This window comes from Bidens hawaiensis, unplaced genomic scaffold (genome assembly GCF_021521415.1).
Source record: "Bidens hawaiensis isolate Kalapana, Puna unplaced genomic scaffold, B.hawaiensis_p1.1 tig00008064_1, whole genome shotgun sequence".
Taxonomy (NCBI): Eukaryota; Viridiplantae; Streptophyta; class Magnoliopsida; order Asterales; family Asteraceae; genus Bidens; species Bidens hawaiensis.
This window is the reverse complement of record NW_027491569.1, coordinates 640704-656171: the sequence shown is the minus strand read 5'-3', so window position 1 is coordinate 656171 and position 15468 is coordinate 640704. Positions and strand designations below refer to the sequence as shown.

At 32.6% G+C, this 15468-nt stretch overlaps 2 protein-coding genes across 2 annotated transcripts; one reads left to right on the top strand and one right to left on the bottom strand.

Moving 5' to 3' along the window:
• The first annotated feature begins 4160 nt into the window (after positions 1-4160).
• LOC143636831 (CDP-diacylglycerol--glycerol-3-phosphate 3-phosphatidyltransferase 1, chloroplastic/mitochondrial-like) lies at positions 4161-7275 on the top strand. Its single transcript, XM_077104323.1, has 7 exons — positions 4161-4523; positions 5344-5441; positions 5527-5577; positions 5699-5812; positions 6599-6655; positions 6749-6834; positions 6905-7275. Exons 1-7 carry the CDS (start codon positions 4346-4348, stop codon positions 7023-7025), a joined length of 705 nt encoding a protein of 234 aa, XP_076960438.1. The 5' UTR covers positions 4161-4345; the 3' UTR covers positions 7026-7275.
• Positions 7276-7790: 515 nt separating this feature from the next.
• Positions 7791-8871, bottom strand: LOC143636830 (protein RDM1-like). Its single transcript, XM_077104322.1, has 3 exons — positions 8837-8871; positions 8397-8539; positions 7791-8325 (listed from the first exon to the last, which is right to left on the bottom strand). The coding sequence occupies exons 2-3, from the start codon at positions 8527-8529 to the stop codon at positions 7958-7960; spliced, it is 501 nt and encodes a 166-aa protein (XP_076960437.1). The 5' UTR covers positions 8530-8539; positions 8837-8871; the 3' UTR covers positions 7791-7957.
• Between the last annotated feature and the right edge of the window lie 6597 nt (positions 8872-15468).

Genomic DNA, 15468 nt, shown 5'->3' with positions numbered 1-15468 from the left:
TCGGCATGTGAGTTAGTGATTGAACCAAACTTTATTACCTCAAATTAGATGTCTTATCTTTCTATTTAGACACGTTGCATCTTAATAATATTCTCTAGAAAATGCTAATAGCATATTCTTCGATAAAAGCCATACTGATCCAAGTAATCTTCTAATGTTCATATTTGAATTGTAGAAATGAGAGTACCCATGACATCCTTGAACAAGGAAGTTGAGAAACGATCTATGATAGTTTTTTAATACAATAGTTCGAAAGTCACAGCTGGTATCACCAGGGGGAATAAACACCTAAAAGAGTAAATGTGCCTAAGGAGAGGATATAGTCACTAGTCGGTGCTATATTAAGTCGGATGGATCGCTGTCTCACTAGTTGTTAGTTGGGGCCCTAAATTGATACGGTTAGGGAAATCGTACGTTCATGGTGGTGGAAAGCAAAAGAAAAAGTGTGATGGTTGTGTATAAGGAAGAAGGAAGTCATGCGCCAATCTTGAGTTGTTGCAAGTCACTGCTACTTCTAGTTTCTATTAATAGGCATTTAAGCACGTATGCATCGAAAATTCTCCCCATTTTTATTATGAGAAACTATGAACATGAGAACAATTCACAAACATAAAGTTAAAACTAAGAGGTAACAAGTGGTTAATGATAGCTTTGAGAATGCAAGTGCGAATGAAGTGACAACTTTATTATACACTAAAACTACAATTGTGTGACAACTAAAGCTGTTCATTGCAATATTCACAAAGTAATATTATAAGAGTGATGCTTACAAAGTAGCCCTTTTGATTAGTTTCACTTCCCCAGTCTTCAACTTAGATTTTTTTTTTATATATTTTTTTTTGTTATTTTAGGATTAAGGAAAAATAAATAAATGTACATGTACTTACCATAAAAATTCACCATCTTTAAGTCAATGAGACCACTTTTGAAAGTAACCAACGTCTAGAAGGACTGAAATCGTAAAAATAATGACCCTATTTTTTTTACAAACATAAGAAAGAAAATGCTATGTACTTCTATCATTCTATGTAATATGTATAATGCATTGGTACTTGATGAATGATGAGCAATCTAGCATGTTTTGCGTCACTCTCCAGGTTGATGTAAAGGAAACGACTTGTATATACTCTTTGCCGTCAATACAATTGTATCTTATTATTATTATTATTATTATTATTATTATTATTATTATTATTATTATTATTATAAGTTTTCTTTTGTGTAATCGCTATTAGACATAATTCATAAATTAGAATAATTTATATTCACGTGCATATTATGTAATTGTTAATTCTATGGTATTATCCTTCTAATATTGATCTAATATAAATACCAATACTCTCCACCTAGTTGGGTGTTGAGATTTCCATCATTTCACACTGTTCAAGCCGCATCTAATATTCTCTTTTCACAGTATGTAAGTTCTGTCATTCCCGAACGTTATGGATGGCCTTTTTTGAATCGTGTAGAATTTGTTTTCAAAATAGACAACATACTTCCATTTTATAGGTAACGAATTACCATAACGTTTAAGATGAGACGACACAACTTTTCATGGAAAAGTGTGTCGACATATGGCAGTTAGAACTGTCGACGACTACTCAGTTACATGTCATTTTATAAAACTGTAAAATTCACATACCTACTAATAATACTTCTTAATATGCGTCACTATCTATATAATCTATATAAGACTTGAACCTTCAACATTTTGAAAAAGATACCACTATGTATCACCTTAATACTACCACTATATTACAAGCCTTTGATTGCTATTCAATTAAATCAATAGGAACTCCCTATCAATTGGAAAAACCCTTTATCATTAACTCCTCGGAACTCGGATCATGAGTTTGTTAGTGACTAAAATCATAGTAGTATTTAACGAATCTTATATTTCACACCTTTAAACTTGTAATAGTATGTGTTATAACTTCACTCTCATTATCTAATTAGTATAAAAGAGAAGTTTGGTGCCACAAATGTGTTTTGTTGAGTGTGTAAATTTTTTACTTGTTTCATGTTTGGACAACTATAGCTTTGGCCGGATGGTGCTGTCTTAGGTTGGATCTTGGATACATGTTGGCAACTTAGGTTCGAGTCTAGTGAAATCATTTGTGGGTTTTTTGTGTCACTGTCTAGGTGGACCCAGGTCAGTGGGTGGTTGTTTTTAACTCAACGTGTGTTGTTTGTGCATATTATATCATGTCTTTCATTCACTTGGTTTATATATATTTGAACAATCTAAACATAGCTTATGAACTATACATAGCCACATAAATTTATACGGGATGTTAACTGCATTTGATTTGGAAGTATGTAAGGTTTTTTTGAGGATTTAATGAAAAAGAGAAGGATAAATGGTGACGGTGATCAGTACACCACTTAATGATCTTTTTTTCTTGATTATTGTATTTTATATTTTGTGTAACAATAACCAATATCCACTTACAAAAACAATAAAGGATTTGCTTCGAACAAAATCAAAGCAGTGCACTATATATATGTATAAGGTGCAAAAATGAAATCTCATGATCATCTCCTTATTCAATAAGATAAAATTAGTTACATAGTTTGTATTGTTATGGTTATTCGCCTCGACTTGCCATTAAACGTCCGAGAAAAACTACATTAGGTTTTTATCAATGCCCGAGTTTTACCAACCTTTTTATTTACTTTTGGAATGGTAACGAACGTAACCGAAACTGACTGAATTTGTTTCGACTCGCCGCCACAATGTCTGGAACCGCTTAGGTTTTACCAACACCCGATTTCTATCGACTCATCGTCACTGCGCCCGAACCGACAACGCTCAAGTTTTACCGACCAAACAAATTTTGTGTTTTTATATTCTAATGTTTTGTGTTAATCAATTGAACCCATAGTAATGCATAACTGCAACGCAAGAGGTACATAAACAAATACGACCTACCCTATGCGTTATCTAATCTGCCCGGCGTAACTCGCTGAGTAAAAAACTAGTCTGTACTAAAAATAAATTATCATGTCACTAAAACACCAATATTACACACACCAGTTATTTCATACAAACTTTTAAGGTAAATGAAATGCAATTATGCATGTATGACTTTTTGCTAGTGTTCATATGAGGTGTCTGTTATGAATTTAAATAAATCAATATTTTAAATTATTAACTAAGAAACACTTAAAAATAATTGAAGTGTATTGAAAACTTAACACTGATATTTGGTGCATCTTCAAATCATACTTTGAAGATTTTTCCAATTCATTTAAAAATTACACAACTTAAATAAAAATTTAAAAAGTTAGTCAAATAAACTTAATAAAAAATATATAAAAAAGTTTCATTTTGTCTTCATTTTACTAAAAGTTAAAAAAAAGAAGTAAACAATACCTTCAAACAAAAGCACATAACACCACTTGTACGTCATGCTACACCAATTGTACTTTCATATAGATCTGCAACAAATCGCTTTCGTTTCACTGGTGAACAAAAGTGTAACCTTTAATCATATGGAAAATTACCAAAATAAACATGTTTGATCAAGAATTTATCAAACTAGACATGTTTATTTTAGCCTACATCTTTCCAATTATTGGTTTTTTGACCAATAAACAACTGACACGTCACCGAAGCCGGCTAAGACGGCTAAGTCTTAGCCTCCACTTTATGGGTACATAATTTTATGAAAAGTAAACGGGGCCCACCTTTAGCCAATAACAATTTGACACGTGTCAAAGGCGGCTAAACTTAGCCTACATCTATGGTTATTTAGCCGGCATCTTTGACTCTTAGCCGGCTAAGTAAATAGACACGTATCCCGGAGCCGCCTAAGAGTCAAAGATGCCGGCTAAATAACCATAGATGTAGGCTAAGTTTAGCCGCCTTTGACACGTGTCAAATTATTATTGGCTAAGGTGGGCCTCGTTTACTTTTTATAAAATTCTGTGCTCATAAAGTGAAGGCTAAGGCTTAGCCGACTTCGGTGACGCGTCAGTTGTTTATCGGTTAAAAAACCAATGATTAGAGAGATATGGACTAAAATAGACATGTCTAGTTTGATAAATTTTGGTCAAACATGTTTATTTTGGTAATTTTCCGTTAATCATAACAAGAAGATATCAATATCCGGAAACAGGTGCTAACGTACACCCCGTGCGCACTTCACGTGCTAACATAAACGCCTGGTGCGCACCCAATTTAACCTTCACATTTACCTCCCCACCATGACCTTTAACCTCCTTAAACTCGACACCGTCGTAGCCTCCTCCATTTCCCTCCACCAACGGCGTATGTGCTCGAGCTGGTGGAGGACATAATAATAATAATATTAATAATAAGGTAGGGTTTCGTAGTGTGACCATGGGATCGGTAAATAATAATGATAATAACGGAGGTGAAAAATTGAGTGCATTATCGCCGGAAAACCACAAATCGAAGAAGCAAGAGAAAGAGAAACAAATTCCGACGAATAAATTGCTCACGTTGCCGACGATTTTAACCATCGGACGCGTTGTCGCCATTCCTGTTATCGTTACCAGTACGTCATCGTTCGCCTTTTATTCCAAGTTTCAAGGATTATTTTTATGCGTTTTGTATAATTGTGAATTTCGTTTGATAAATGTGTAATTAGATCTTTTGTTGATTTGAGATATGTAGGGTTAAATGATTGATTGATTGATTCGTATCAGATGTTTATAGTTTTCGGTTCAAACGATGCTAGGTTATGTTCAATTGTCTTCTTCATATTGATTGTATATCTGTTATAGCTTGCTGCATATAATTCATAATGTATGTAGACCAGTATGAATGTTTGTTACTCGAATTCGTGTCAGCCGTTATGTGGTATAAAGTATTTATTTAGTGTCATTCTGTTTTCTATTACATGTTAATGTAATGTAAGAAGAGATGTTTAATGTGCAGCGTTCTGCTAACGTGTGGTGTTTTTATGGTAGATAATAATCTGCGAGACTTATGTATGTTATGACAAGCTACCTCTTAAATCTGGTATTCAAATTGATGCATGTTGTGGTTTTGAATATTTATTTTTTAAAGTTTTAACTGTTTGTTACTTTAGCCGATGAGAAAAACGGTTTAACCTGCAGCATTCTGCTAATGGTTTCTCTGTCTTGTTGTTTATGATACATGATAATCTGTGGAACTTGTGAATGTCAAGATAAGCTACCTTTAAATTCTGGTATTCGAGTTAATTTGTATTGTGAATTTGGACTTTATATTGAGTGTTTGTTTATGGTTAAAAGTGGCATGATGCATTTGGTGTTGTTGAGATTCAAATGATCAGGAGGAACCTGATATTACTGTTTTGTTACTAACAGACCTGTTTTTTTGAATGTTATTAGCTTTTTATATGAATAGTCGGCTGGGGACAACTGCTACCACAGGAATCTTCATTGCTGCTGCAATTACAGATTGGCTTGATGGGTATCTTGCACGAAAAGTACGCATTTTATGCTTTGAACTTTAATAAAGATTAAGCAAACTTTCATTTTCCGTTCAACTTATCTTGTTTGATGCGTTTTTAGATGAACTTAGGAACCGCCTTTGGTGCGTTTTTGGATCCGGTGGCTGATAAGGTATGACTTTACTTGATCCGTTTTTTGTTTCTTCCATTCATTTTCTTTTCTGTTAGTTATTGTTTCTGTTTTGTTTAACAATCATTTAATTTGTTTAAACATATATGCTTACTGTGTGCAGCTTATGGTTGCTACTACTTTGGTCTTGTTATGTACAAAACCTCCAGAAGCTTCTATGCTTGGAGAATTGCCTTGGTTATTGACTGTACCATCAATTGCAGTTATAGGCAGAGAGGTAATGCTTCATCTTTACATATTGTTAATGCAGATATATAACAGTTTATACTTTTAATTAGAGGACATATTGTGAATAACAGTTATTTTAATGGTGTACACATTACATAAATGAGATGCTTTGGCATTAGCTCAAATCTGCCAAACATAAATTGGCAAAGCTGCCAAACTCAACCTGATGCTTCTTTTTCCTTATAAATTGGAATATGAGAAATTGATGTTTTTTGTTTCTCTTTGAACTAATTGATGGACTTCAGCATTATAAAGGAATTGCAAGTTAGGCTAATGGCTATTATTAGTTTGTTGGCACATGGCACATGTAGACTCGTTGCAAAAAAGTTCATTTTCTTTCATGATACTTTTCATTAGGCATGAACATAACGTTTCCATCATGTTTTTTAGGTATATGTCAGTGTAAATTCACTTTAGATTTTTAAATACATTTGGATTGTGCGAGAATATATTCTATGTTTGACCTGACATGTTAAATGTATCTTATGTTTGACCCTGCACATAGCGTGTTAGAATTGTTAGGATGTCTAAAATACCCTTCATGAGGAAAAAAAAGAAGGAAACCTGTGATTTAACAACTGCTTTCAAGCAATCATGGCTATCAACATGCACAAAAAGTTAAAAGTGAATTGAACAACTTATCATACAAGGAAAGTGCTTAATTCTTTTTAGACAGTGGGAATATAAGTTGGGACACTTGTCTTTTGCGTTTTGCAATCAATTAACCTTAACGATGTTTAGGTATCTGATGAACGTTTCACAACCTATTTTGCAGATAACAATGTCTGCAGTTAGAGAATGGGCTGCTTCACAGGGTGGTAAACTTTCAGGGGTATCTTCCTATACACTTCTTCTAACATCTTCTTTATATATACATGTATATGTACGTGTATGTACGTGTGTAAATATAATGCATGATTTTCAGGCTGTTGCTGTAAATAATTTGGGAAAGTGGAAAACAGCCATACAAATGACTTCATTAACCATTCTTCTTGCAATTAGAGACTCCAGGTTTGCATGCAAAAATACTTTCTTAATTCTAAAAAAGTCAATGTTTTGACTTTCTGACCATAATTTGCAGTTTTACGGAGGTAGGGTTACTGGGAACATCTGGTGTTGCTTTGCTATATGTGTCAGCTGGGCTAGCTTTATGGTCATTGGTTGTGTATATGAAGAAGATATCCAAAGTATTGCTCGTGTAACGATTTGTTGAGAGAAAAACTCACGTCACGGTTCACACCCAAAGCTAGAGCTGCTGATTTTTACCCAAGTTTTCTTATATTTTTCTTCATACTATATGATGCTATACATATCCTTTGTAGTTCAAATATCGATTTGTTGTCCTCACGTTGATGTATTTGTTCTACCGAGGAACACAACGTTTATAAAACGAATAACTATTTGTTTTCGGGGAGATTTACCCTTGATACGACATATATTTACTATTTTGTACCACTTAGTTTAATGCATTATTATTTGCAGATCAACTTTAAGGGTGTTTTGATTCCAGTAATTTTGGGCTGAACTATTAATAATAAAATAACATGTTAAAATTCACTGTTTGAACCAATTTGTGCTTACGAATATCACACATACATAAACGCGTATATTTCATATATCAAATATGAAGATTAAATAAACAGTACATTTCTACACGGTTTGTTTCAAGTTCGAAAACATACTTACATATTGTAAAAATGAAACTTAAACCAAAACGGTAGGTTTGGTTTACTCTGTTCGTCTCAAGTTCCAAAACATATTTTTCATATTATAAAAATGAAGATCAAATAAACGGTAGATTCGGTTTACACAACTTGTTTCAAGTTTCAAAACGTCAACCTGGCTGTTAAATCATCCAATCGACCGTGAATAAAATCATATTAATCTCAAATGGACCAGTTTCCTTTGGTTTGGACGGTTTCAACTAATATTCCACCAAACATCAATCTATGCAACTTTTTTCACTAGATTAAAAACAAACTGTAAACTACATTAGGTGAACAAACAAACAAACAAACACAGTTGGATATTAAAGCTACAGAAAATAAAACATCACAAATCCTAAATCTGCATACTACACTACCATATTCAACTGCCAAAGTCAACTAGCAATAGAAAATTACAGAAACAACCTTCATAACTGGGGAAAAACAGAATCAATAAAAGCATTGTACATCGGATCAGCCGACCACAAATTAGCAAGAAACTGATGCGACGTTGTGAGCCGATGAACCTCTTCCATGAGCCATATATTCGTCTCAGCTTTACACGGATGAATAACAGTGTCCAACGGTTCATCACCACCTGCTGCATCACTTCTCATCTGGTCCCACTCTCTCACACGAACATTGGTCAAGTAATGCAACGGTTGTCGATACATCTGTTTCATCGACTTTGCTAAATTACTCCATGAAGTGAACGATATAACTGACCCACGCTGAGCCGGAATCGGGATCTCGTTCATGTATTCTTGATACATTTTTGCACTTCTTATCAGTAAGTCTGCATAATAATAATCAATTCAAAATACATATACATCGCGTGTTCAAAAATCACCGGTAACAATTAAGTACCTTGAGATAATACTTTCTTGGTGGGAGTGATAACCGTAAGCTCGGTTTTGGGTCGTTTGACAGTATCCTGTTTCGGTTTATCGTCATCATCTGATGATATATCCAACAGTTGTGCCGGCATGGTCCTCTTCATAATCAATCACCTACAAACATAAATAATAATCAGACCTATTTTAACCCTAAAACAACAAACCCTAATTTTTCACAAGTCAATTGTGTAAATTGGTACTTAAATCATAAGAATTCTATTAATTAACAATTGATAAAATCAAAACCCTAACACATACAATTAACAATCATTTGTATGCGATGATTTCAAAATAAAGATTCGAACAGCAATTGAAAGTTGAATTGAATGAAATTGTGGAAATTGAATCTGAATTGTGAAGAGAATCAAAGAAAGAAAATGAGGAATTAGGGTTTATAGGCATTTGACTTACGGAATGAATTTGGGAGATTTGAGACTGAAACTGTGCAGCGTTACAAGCAATTTTCTACTTATAGTAAGATCATAATATATACGGTAACCCGAATACAAAAGAAACTACTTGAGCCCGCTCCTGAATGGTTTGGTTTTGAACTAAAACAGAACCGGAAACTAAAATTTCGGTTTTTGAGTTTTTGGAAAGGGTTTGGTTATTTGGACTAGAAAATTTTGAGCCGAAATTCTTTTGCCGCGATTAATGGGTTTGGCCTAAACCGTTTTGTTAATTAATAGTCTGGGCTAATTAAACTATTTAAGTTACATATTTATCAATCTAACTATACTATTAAACCAAAAGAGTTTAAGTCAACTGGCCTATTCCTATTGGTTGTTTGTTAAAGTTTTCATGTATATCTAGCACTTCTCTTATATGAATAAAATAAATTAAAATTATATACAATTAATTCTTTTTAATCTCTTCAATGATTAAAATAATGATTCAAATGCAATTTATAATTATTAATATCAATTTCTATTATTTATACTACTTCTATTATTTTGTATACACAAGTCATAGTTTAACATAAAAACCAAATCAATTATCTTCTCTTTCACGTCTCCATCCTCTTCCACGGATCTCTACCTTTAATTCATTTATCCGGCAAATTCACCGTCTACCATCGATGAAGTTGTTCACCCACCGGACGTTTTATCTGTATCATATCGGCCTACCTATGATTGTCTTCACAATCCATCAACGTTACTACCGGTCAATTAAATCATCAAGTTTTATTTTTTGTATTTTGATTCAACTGAAATTATATATATATATATATATATATATATATATATATATATTGATTTCATACCGGTCAACGTTACTACGGATTTAATTTTACTAAAATTGTATTAATTTTAGATTTATGAAATTTGACTCATTGACTAATTAAAAATATAACTATTGGAGTATAAGTTAAGATCTGTAATCAATTTGTGTATATTAGGAAAAAATCAACCATTTAATTAAGGATTACAAAAATTATGAAATTAAATTACTAACTTATTTTTGCACAACTTATGTGAATTACTTTCAATTGCTTATTAATTATATTATGGTGACTATTTTTATAAATTTCAACTATATGATTCAGGATTTTAATATACCATAATTTATTATAATTTTAGATATATGGTAATTGATAATCAATTTTAGATATAGGAATTAAAAGCATTGATGATTAATAATATTAATGTTAATAAGTAATTAGTAACTTAGTTTTCTACATTAACAAGTTAATGTTGTAGATTGAAATATGAAGTAGATTTAAAGATATCAATTTTAATTATTTTGTCTTTATAATATAATTTAACAAGACTACATTCAAGTATTTCAAAATTTGAAAATCCTCTGACGCAACCTACAAATTTTCGTCCATAGTTTTAGCTAATTCAAAATCCCTAAATTTATGTTTTTAATTAATTACATTAATGACTTCCTTCTTTATGCAAGACTTTAAAATTTGAATTCTTTACTACTTGTGTATAAATAGCATGACTTTCACACAAGAATTCTTACACGATCACACCATATTTAGCAAAAACCAATTTGTTTGTTTGTAAGGTTTATATTTCTGGTTGTGCTTATATAAGTAATTTTGTTTTTTATTTTTTTGGTTAAAAGAGTTAGTGTTCATAAATTACTATTTTGTTTATTTTTATTTTTCACCACCATGAAAATGGAGCCAACAAACATCATAATGTTGAATCGATTGGATGTGCTTAACAGTAACTGTGTTCTAAAGGTGCGTATTTTGAAACTATGGCGTCTCAAGGACAATTCAAAGCCCGAAGAAGATTGGTCGATAGAAATGATTTTGCAAGACGAAATGGTATTGTTACACATTCATTAATTTTACTATATTATTCATACAATTTTGCACTAATGTTAATAATAATGTATCAGGGTAACAAAATTCAAGCTTATGTAAGGAAGACTTGCATCCCCAAGCATAATGTGTGGCTTGGTGAGAATAGGTCGTTGATTGTTATATTGATGTTCCATTTACGCACGCGAATTTAAGTTTGGCTAGACGGGAACTTGGGTATAAGCCGACGACGAATTTGGCAACCTGGTTGAAGAAGTTTGTTAAGTGGTATATTGGGTATTATGGTCGATCAACGGAAAACTAAATATGTACATTCATAGTTTTGATTTGTGTTTTAGTTTTAGGATGTTTTTTCTTTAATTTTATGACAGAAGTAAAAGATCTCATGAGCATGATTCTTTGCTTGAAATGAGGATGACTTAAAACAATATTCTCATTTTGTTTTTCTAATTTACATTTGTAAGTTGTGAACACAAGTTTCCCTTGATTAATATTATACATTTAATTTTATTGTGTTTTTATATATTTTTTATACGGATAATTAACATGATTTAGGTTGTCTTAATATATGTCATGCACATTCATAGTTTTGATTTGTTTTTTTCTTAATTTTAGGAATTTTTGGATGAGAAAAGAATGAAACTATTTCATAAGCATAATTTTTGCTTAAAATCAGGATGAAATATATTCTCATCTTTTCTAATTTACATTTTTAGATTTATACACATTTAAATGGTATTATAGAAACCGATTATTACTCATCTATACGTAGTTTACAAAAAATATTATTATATTTTAGTTTGAAAATGTACAATTTAAAATATATATATTTATCTTAGTTTAAGAATCTCATTATTACAATTATATAGTTTGAATTTCTTTATTTGTTAAAAAAAAATCAAATTTGAATAACTTAAATAGCTTACATTCAAACTAAATCCATTTTAATGGAATTTTTGTAACGAAAAACATTAAAATGTTTTTATTGCATTCATAATTTCATATTATTTACTTTACATATATTGTTCACAACATTATTATTATTATTATTCAATATTAATATAGATTTTTTTGCATTATTATTCGTTTAAGTTTTTATTCAATATTAATATAGATTATTTTCTCAAACTTTAATATGTTGACCAAGTCTCTATAATTTCTATAAATATAGATTACAGTTTTCCATAATACATAATGATATTTTCAATAACTTTCAATAATACACATCACCCACATTTAGTACTATTAAATGTTAATCAATAATATTTATCAAAATATGCATCCCAATTAATGACACTTTAAATTTTAAAATAAAGGTGTATTATTTTTTGTAAAACTATCTAACGATATAAATTTTAATATATAACAAACAAGTTAATTATTTATTATATATTAACTTAATACATAATCCATAATTAAACATTTTCTTAAATTTAATTTTATGTAAGAGATTTTTAAATAAATGACTTCTGACATTTTCATAATTCACAAATTAGATTTCTTTATTAATGTTATGTAATATTGTTTTAAAAATAACTCACACGGTTTTTAAACTATATAAAATTACATCTGTTTTGGAATGCTATGTTTTGAAAGGAATACTTACTCCTCTTGGTCGACAACGATTTTGAAAGAGCAACGTGTTTAAATATTGATAAGTTTGTTAATGATGTATTGTTTCTGGAGTGTTTGAAATAGAGGTTTAACAACGAAGTGGTATTATAATATTATAACTGTTATAATATTATTTGTTTTATAGATTAATATACTTGCTTCTTTTTTGTTACTTGAGTGGTTGAAATGACCGAATTAAACCAGATTAACAATGGTGATATCCAATTCTAAGACACCGTCAATGCAATATTGGAAACTTTTAATTTGTATGTTTAATATATGTGATATGGGACCGTTACTTTTGTATTTTTAACTTCTCTTTTGTTATGAAGGATAGGATATCCTTTGGTAAGAACATTGCTACTCATATGAAAATTGTCGAGGCAAACTTTGTTAACAAATCTAAAGAGGAACATCGAGGATATTTATAACAGTGCTGACGGTGCAGTTTCAAAATTAATTATTAAGTCTAAGACAAAAGATGTTATATGTGATGTTGGGATCGGAAATAAAATCTTATGAATCATTTTACATGTTATTCATATAACATATATGTTTATTTAAACTTTTGTAATTGTTTATAACATACAAATCCATTTTGTTTATAACATATTAATTATATTAGAATTGCACTTTTAATTTCAAATGATGCAATTACCGTTTAACTAATATTCATGATGTAATACCTTATTATTCGAATTTGTAGCAGCCAAGCAAGTCCAAGAGACTCACAATACAAAGTTGATCATTCATTTCAAATTTCATATTGCTTGAAGGAGATGAAGGTTGTGGGTTATTGTTTACTTTTAATTGGTAATTTGGTACCATATTGTTCTTTTGTATTATTATATTATAAATATGTTTTGGTATATTTTTAGTTCAGATACTAGCTAGATTATTATGGATTTGGAACTAGGGGTGTGCAGCCTTTAGGTCCGGCCCGAAAAACCCCGAAGAACCGGCCCGAAAAAACCCAAACCCGGACCGACCCTAATTACAAACCTATAAATTCGGTCTTTAATATATTGCCCAATCGGTCTCGGGTCGGGTTCGGTGAAGACCGACTAAAACCTGTTGAACCGGTTTTAGCAATCAAAAAGCCAGGATACGTGAACCATAACCCTAAAAAAAATATTCATGAGGCTTACTTGAACGTATATAAAATTCCAATATCCAATTCCACCATCTACCAAACTGCGACGATCAACCAAGCAGGTGATTATGAACATAACTTGAGTGAGACATTTCGTCAAACAGTTGGTGTGCACATACAAAAATATGTTGCAGAAATATATAGTTTGTTTAATAGATTCCCTAATTAGCAAGTTTGAACAACAATCATTGCTTAATAACAATATTCATGCATCTGTGTCTATGTGATGATGAATTTAATTTGAGTAAAGGATAATAATTTAATAAATACATTGTACCTGGAATAATGATGAAGAACAACAAAAAATGACACTGAATAAGCTGAAGATTTGACGTTGAATTGCTGAAGCAGATCATGTTTGTGTGTGAATTAGTTATCATCTAGAACACATAATTGCATATGCACTTAGATTTGATGAAATTATTGCCTTTAAACTCACACCAAGATTGAACAAGATGAGCTTGAAATTGGAACTAAAATCGGGTTCGGTCATTAGCCCGAGACCGAAAAACCGAACCGGTGAAAGACCGAAACCCGACCCACCATATAAGGTCCGATCTTCGGTCTCAAGAATTTGTAATTTTCGGTTATCGGGTCGGGTCGGTCTTTAAGCGGGTCTGGTCGGGTTTCCACCTTTGCACACCCCTATTTGGAACTATGACCCGGGTTTGAAAAAATTAATGTAACATCCTAAAATTTTAATTATAAATAAAGAAAGTTATGTTTAGTGATTTCACGTTGTTAATTATTTAATGTCGAGTAAGGAGGGAGTTGGGCTTAGATTGCGTAAGATGGGTTAAATGAGAATGGGCCTCGGGTCCGTGGGCTTAGAGGGATATAAATATCCCATCCCAAACCCAACCTTTCATTTCCACCTTCTTTCTTCACACACTCAAAACACACATTCTAACCGATCAAGATTCGAAGCCGAGACCCGAGATTTTGTTGATAGATCTGAGTTGGTAAGGTAAGAACAAATCCACCAAAGCTAATATTACTGAAAATGGTTAGGATTGGATGGGTTAACCGGACCCGAAACCCAAACTGCCCAAATCGGACCCCTAAAACGTCGATTTTAGGCCGATTTGATGGTTGGGTTTTGTAGGCGCCGATCATACGATTCCGTGGGTACCAAAATCGAGTTATTTGGCTAAGAAACGAAGGAGTTATGGGCAAACAGATCTGCAGCGCGATAACTTCGCCTGCAAGATTAAGTTCGCCTGATGAACTTCGCCTTCAAGCGTAACTTCGCCTTCAAGCGTAACTTCGCCTAAGGATAACTTCGCCTACGGCCAAGTTCGCCTAAGGATAACTTCGCCTACGGCCAAGTTCGCCTAAGGATAACTTCGTCTACGGCCAAGTTCGCCTAAGGATAACTTCGCCTGAAGCCAAGTTCGCTTAAGGATAACTTCGCCTGAAGCCAAGTTCGCCTAAGGTTTAACTTCACCTACGGCCAAGTTCGCCTAAGGATAACTTCGCCTGAAGCCAAGTTCGCCTAAGGTTTAACTTCGCCTGAAGCCAAGTTCGCCTAAGGATTACTTCGCCTGAAGCCAAGTTCGCCCGAGGTTTAACTTCGCTTGAAGTGAAGTTCGTTTAGAAAATAAATTAAAAACCTAATGGAAAATGTGTTAAGGCAGTTATCGAAAATAAAATTTTTCCAAGCTGACCTGGCAGCTTAACCCCAGCCAGGGGCTCCGCCCCTTGGACCCCGCTAGGGGCTGCCGCCCCTAGACCCCGCTGCCAGGGGCGCTGCCCCAGGACCCCCGTTCGTTGTGGGTAGTAATTAAGACTAGAAAGATGTTATAAGTAGTGATAGTTAAATTGATATGTATACTTGTTATACAGTCAGCCGTGCACAACTGAAGAAAGGGATTACGATCAACGGAGAACGTAACCGTGTTCAGGTGAGTTTCTAGCCCCATTTATGTGTTATGTTTTCGGGGCTGTGTGCATACTCGATATGTTTGTTAATACGCTTATCCTAAGAGATAAGTG